Raw genomic sequence first — 6,246 nt, 5'->3', positions numbered from 1 at the left:
GCGAGGGGAAGCTCCGGCCCCGCTTCCCGGCTCGGGCGGGCGGGTGGAGTGCTGGGCAGGGTGCGTGGTCGTGCCGGGAGTAGTGATATATGGGGCACGGGAGGCGGGGGCAGCAGGAGGAAGGGGCGGGAGGAGCCCTCTCCAGCAAATGAGGGATCGCTTGCCCTACGGCTGAGGACAGCAAAAACATTTTTTTAAAGGATCTCTCTACGGCGATGTCTTTATACGTTTAAGTAAACCCATTGTTTAGGTAACGGGATGAACGCAGGCGGGGTTCCGCTATCCGTAGGAGTCTTTTCTCCCCGCCCCAAGGAAAGCAGAAAGGAGGAATCTCCCACTAATGAACCAAGCGTGTTTTTATCTTTCACTCGTACCTTACCCTACTTGAGCGTGAAAAGGATGCACAAAAAGTCAGGCACTGAAGGAGGGAAGAATGGAAGAGAGTTAAAGGGAATCCCGGCATGAAATTCTGTGGCTACACGGGGCAAAGGGGTAAGCAGCAGGGAGACGTGCGGCATCACCCCTGTTGTCACTGTATAAACCCAACAGAAACTGCTGGGGGAATAAACGGGGGGATGGCAGCTGAGAGTTTGTGAACTGAGGATAGTTATTTTCAGGAGCAAGCAACCAGCAGTGGGAAATCCCCCATCTGTTTTGTTTACCCTACATAAGAAGAGCGTGGATGTAACAGTGGTTTATTTTCACAGTGAAGAGATTATACAAGTGATTTCCCTGCTTTCATTATTTTTTTCTGTTCATGTATCTCATTTAAATGCCATGGCTGTATTAACTTCAGCTTTGTAAGCAGATTTTTTTCTTTTACTTCTAAATACAAGCTTGTTGTGTCAGAGTAGCTTTTGAAGATGTAGTCCTAGCTCATGTCAAATGGAAAAAGAAACATATTTTAAAAAATCACCCCTCTTCATAACACTTCTTAGCCCACGATGAGCATTTTGTGACACTGGGTAGGAAAGGGTCTTCTAGTTTCAGGTTTATTTTTGCCAGGTTATTAAACTGTTGATGCATAGAAAAGGAGGGATGGGGACAGAGAGCATGAATATATTTAAGCTTCCATTTTGTTTTCATTGTTTCCTCTCTGCAATTCTCCTACTTGCAACTTGCCTAGACATCCTCATGACAAGCTAAGGGAAAAGGAACCCCAGGTGGGTTAAAGCTTTGTGCTCCTCAGTGTAGGGTTGAGAGGGGCAGGTTTGTCCCCTGGCATGTAAAAGACAAAAGCACTGACCCACATAAAACCGCCTGTCTGCTGCCCAGGAATCTTCTTCTTTCGTGTGACCTCTGTGCCAAGATTCAGAGCTGAGAGAAGGGCTGTGTTTGGGCTGCCTCCACCCGGAAGCCTCAGCAGTACAAGAAAGGTTCTGAAATACTATTGATTTCACAGATACCTTATGCTACTGCATCACAAGAAAAAACTGTGGGTGGAACACTGTTACCTTTGTAGCCTCTATTTTCTACTTTATCATCTGTCAGCAGTGGGAGTGATGTATAATAAAGATTTTTTGCATATGTACAGGTGAATGCAAATCACAGTGTTCAAGTGTATGTTGGAAGCCATAATCTTAAGGTAATTAGGAAGGCATTATAAGCTTTTTTCCCTTGGACTTTTGCTTCATTTTTACCAATCTTGTGCCAGTGATCATAATGCACACATTCGTAATAGCAGATCTGAGACATATAAACAGAACTGGATGTATCAGGCAGGAAGGGATGAAAATGAATAGGTATGAACACCGGACCCTAAGAGTACACATTTACAGAGGCTTTTTAGCTATGGCTGACAAGTTCTGGAGTTGAAACCCAGTGAATTTTGGATTTCTATCTCAAACATTACCGTTTGTATTAAAATGTAGTACTGTTTTCCCTTGTCTACAGAAGGAAATGGCAAGAAGTTCAGCATCTTTGAAGTGCCGCTATGACCAGCCGAACTGAACTTTCCTCCTCCTCTCTAAAAGCTTGATATGGTCTAAGAGCACATATCCGTAACTGATGATCTTTGCAACATAGACCAAAAATTTTACTGGTTTTCTCTGTCCTGTGTTGTGACTTCTATGCCATTCAAGATCTTTTTTCACCTACTTCATAAATTTGCTATAAACATTTACACCCAGGAGAGATTTGGCTTTGAGTGAAAGAAGAACTGTGCAATCCAGTGCACTACTGTCAAATCTGCTCCTCCGGAGGCCAGAACAGAAACTGAGGTAAGCACTAAAGTTTGGCACCAAGCTTGAGTGCTCTCTACAGACCCCACTGGTTCATTTGGTCACCCTTAATTTTGCTGAGAAACAGATCCTACTGAGGAGGCCCCGCTGATGTCAATGGAGTTACTCCTAAAGCTCTGTTTGGCCTGATAGAATCAGGCCTTTATCATGTTTTGTAACCAAGCCATTCTTATAGTGGCTATGGGCCCAATGATTTTTCCTCTTTTCATGTTCAAATGAGTCTTTAATCTCTTAGAGCTGTAACTGTATAGAATAGCCTAGAAACCCTATTTTGGCAGTCATGGCTTTGATCTTTATTTTAATACTTCAATATCACTAATATCATCCCCTTAAACTATTTACCCTGCATAAGAACTCATTAGCATCTTTTATATTCTCCTGCCAGAAAAAAAAAAAAAAAAAAGCTAAATGAAGTTTATAAATACACTTACCAAAAAAAAAAAGCAGACTCCGAGTAAGGAGAGAGATGTAATTCATCTTTTTGCTTCTCTTGTTTTATTGTTTATACTTTCTAATTCTGCTTCTCTGTTTTTTTCCCGTGTTTTTCATTTCTTGTATTTTATTTTTATTTTATATTTTATCCTGCCCTCACATACTAACCTCTTCCCAATTAGTTTTCTCTTATTTTTTCCCTCAGCCTTTTTCCTCAAAAGCTGTCCGCTGAGGTCATTTTGCTTTCTTCAGCTCTCTTCTTTTACCACAGCTGTCTGCCCACCCCTGGAGAGCTCTCTGATCCCAGGACTCCAGCACCGCTCCCACTAACAGCCATCACTCAAAGCATGCATCCTGTAGCTTGAGAGGTAGCAGAGGGGAAAAAAAGGATCTTTCCTCTATAGGTGCTTGTGTCATTGCAGTAAGAACTACAGAGAGGGAGAGTTCACAAAAACCAGAGAGGACAAAATAGGTGAGAGCTCTAACCAGTGAATACAGATACACGTTACATCTTTGCATTGCTCTTATAACAAACAACGCACCAGGCAGCCTTTACCCAGACTCCTCTTTCTAGCATCGCTAGTGCTGAGTGCTCTGTTTGGGGGGTGATGTGGCAGTGGCATGGGAGATTGCTGCACTGGGGATTAGAGGAAAAGCTGATGCCTGGAGGCCTGGAGTCTGTGAGGCAGGGCAGCTTTGGAAATGGTAGCTGTGTGCTACCATTCTCCCTTATTTCCTTGTTTTTGGAGATTTGCATCATGTCAGTGCAACAGTTTTGAAAGTTTTTTTTTCCTTCCAGCTTGCATTCAAGTATCTGTTATGTTATTTAGGGTTTTTAAATGTTTGCACATTGATCTGTTCATGAAAGGAGAGAAGGCAGAGATTGGCAGCAGCCCAGAAGAGTGTCACAGAAGCACGGCTGCTGGTAGCAAGCTTATCTGTTGGCTAGCAGAAGACTATATCTGTAACATAAATGCATCTACATATTGAATTTTCTCTGTCAGAGGATTAAATCTATCAGGAAAAAAATATAAATTCAACAACAGAGGACAATTGTATATGGTGGAAATTTATTCAGACTCTCTGCTCAGTATATGTTCATAATTATGGTTAAATGGCAGAACTTAATGCTTGATCCTAAATATTTATTGACAAATGCACTCCTAGGACTGCTCTAGCAATCTATGAATTAAATTTTATATAGAGAAAAGCATTGTTTTAAACATGTAGGCCAACAGAAAAAAAATGGTAGGTTGACACAAATATCAGTAAGTGCTCCATTTGAGCAACTTTTAGTAAGTTTCTATGATTTCTTTGTGATTTTCTTTCATCAAAGGCACTAATCTTATTTTTTCCATGAGTCCTGATTATAAATCTCATGTTTCCATGGCAGTATAAAAATCCTTCAGACTGAAAGCTTCTGGAATTACTGTAGGCATATTTTGGCTTTTCTGCCATGTGAGGAAGCCTCTCTTTTCTGTTGTTTCAGGAGCAAGAGCCTTTCCTACTATTAAAATTCAGAACTCAGAATCTGAAGAGGTGAGAAGGAGCAGTGGACCATGCATCTGCATATACACTGGAGAGCAAGAAATTGTGCCCTGCTTTAAACCTACCATAGATCACTATTGACTACGGAACTATCATCAGCACCTTCATAATATGATTATTATAGAGAGCTATTATAGCATTTGCTGTTTTTTTTTGTTCTGTTTTTTGTTTTTTTGAGCTAGTGTGCCAACTTCTTAGAGAGATTATTGTGTTTCAGTAGGTATTATGTCAGATCAGATTATGGCTCTCCAATTTGTACCCTCCAGCAGCATCTCTGAATTCAAAAAGGCTCTGTGTTTCACAATCACCAGAACCAATGGAACAGTCTGATCAGGGAACACTGGGGATCCCTGAGCCATAGCACACGAGCCTACTGCACTCAGCTCACAAACTTGCACTCACTATGCTCACTTGAGGAGAAGGCTGCAGAAAGCTGTCTTGCACACAGACCTGCAGTCAGTCATAACTCAGCCGTGGTCCTGCCCTCTGCCTCTCTGCTCCGCTGCCCCTCTGGTCACCCCACTTGTGTTTAGAAAGAAAAGAAGTTTGTCTGTCAGGCTTCCTAAAAAGATAGCTAAGCAGTATGTAAAATCCAGACCTGTTCTTACATTTGCTTTTAGCAGGAAGACTGGGAGGAGGTAGGATAAAATGATGATATTCAAATCGTAAGAGGAGGCAAGAGTGAGAGAAGACGGACAAATGCCTTTGACAGAAAAAAAAAAAGTGAATTATCTTAACACTGAAGTGGTAACATTTCCTAAGAGCACAAGATAGGCTTGAAAAACACCCTGGAAAAAGCCTTGAAAATGAAACCAGGCTAGACATTTATGCATCCTATCATAAAGCGGATGTAAATTGCCACCATGTGGCAATCTCTCCACATATAAAGAAAATACAGAAATGAGGTAGTGAACTTTTATCCCTGAAAGAGCTGGCAATATTCTATGCACTGAACTGGGTAGCTGATTGCTTTGTGACTATCTGAGAAAGGTCTTTTATCAAGAAGAGAAGTCTAAGTAGCTTTTCTCCAGCTCTGCTAAACATAAGAGAAGACAGAAAATGTTATCACTGTTTAGCAAAAGATAACAGATACTGAGGAAATTTCCCTGAGCCATTAAAGGATCTATAAATACCCTAGCAAATAGGCTTTGTTATTCTATTCTATTCTATTCTATTCTATTCTATTCTATTCTATTCTATTCGTTTTAGAGATCAGAGCCTCCCACAAAGCTTCCTGAAACTGGAGAAAGGCCTTGAGACCCATGCAACTTGTTGGCTACAGCTACTAGGACAAGACTTCTATAAAGTTCTAGTGGGTTTGACCAAAGCCTCCTGTACACTCTGCAGCATCATTCAGAAGCATTGAAAATCACACATAGTGGAAGGGACCTCTAGGCTTAGAAGATTCACAGAAAAAGAAAGAGCAAGAGTCAAGAAAGCAGGATTACTAGGAAGACTTGTTGGAGATAATCATAAGTAAGGCCTAGGTTGAGTACCTTCAGAGCAGGCTGCAGAAGCAAGAGTTACCTTAGGCTTTTTCTTCTCTTCTAGCTTGTTTTCTGATAAACAAATAAGAATTACATACCATAGACTCAAGATAGAGAAGACCTTGCATGAGCACAGAACCAGGCTCAACTAGGACTCACATCTTACCCACAGTTGCCACACAGACACTGTAACTTGGTGTAAATCCATACCACAGCTGTGAAGGGAGATCCCTTTGTGCCATGACCACACCACCCGTTCTCACAAGAACTAAGCCACCCCAAAAAGTCTGCTTTCCAGCATTCCTGAATGAAAGTGCTGGTGCCTCTCCAGGGACAGGAGCAGGGGGGAGCAGTTCAGTCCCTGCAGCAGGACTGAGTATGGTCCAAGGAACAGAGTGGCTTGTCTGAGATTTCAGTATCAATCAGGTGGGGAGGCAGGGTCTGTAAAGTATGAACCCTGTATACCTTCTCTTCATCAGTCCAGTGCCTCATCTGCTTGAGATTTGCACATTCCTTTCCCTCAGCAGCTGGCTGAGGTA

At 41.9% G+C, this 6,246-nt stretch overlaps 1 protein-coding gene across 1 annotated transcript in view; it reads right to left on the bottom strand.

The window, feature by feature from the left end:
• TRIM67 (tripartite motif containing 67) overlaps window positions 1–5,949 on the bottom strand; it is a 43,095-nt gene extending 37,146 nt beyond the window's left edge. The window contains exons 1-2 of the mRNA XM_031552200.1: window positions 5,874–5,949; window positions 5,748–5,779 (exon numbers count right to left, since the gene is read on the bottom strand). Coding sequence (XP_031408060.1) covers window positions 5,748–5,779; window positions 5,874–5,949 — 108 coding nt within the window. The remainder of the gene's footprint in view (window positions 1–5,747; window positions 5,780–5,873) is intronic.
• Window positions 5,950–6,246: the final 297 nt, after the last annotated feature.

The sequence above is a fragment of the Meleagris gallopavo genome, chromosome 2, assembly GCF_000146605.3.
Source record: "Meleagris gallopavo isolate NT-WF06-2002-E0010 breed Aviagen turkey brand Nicholas breeding stock chromosome 2, Turkey_5.1, whole genome shotgun sequence".
In the NCBI taxonomy this organism is placed as follows: Eukaryota; Metazoa; Chordata; class Aves; order Galliformes; family Phasianidae; genus Meleagris; species Meleagris gallopavo.
This window is presented reverse-complemented; position numbering and strand designations above follow the sequence as displayed.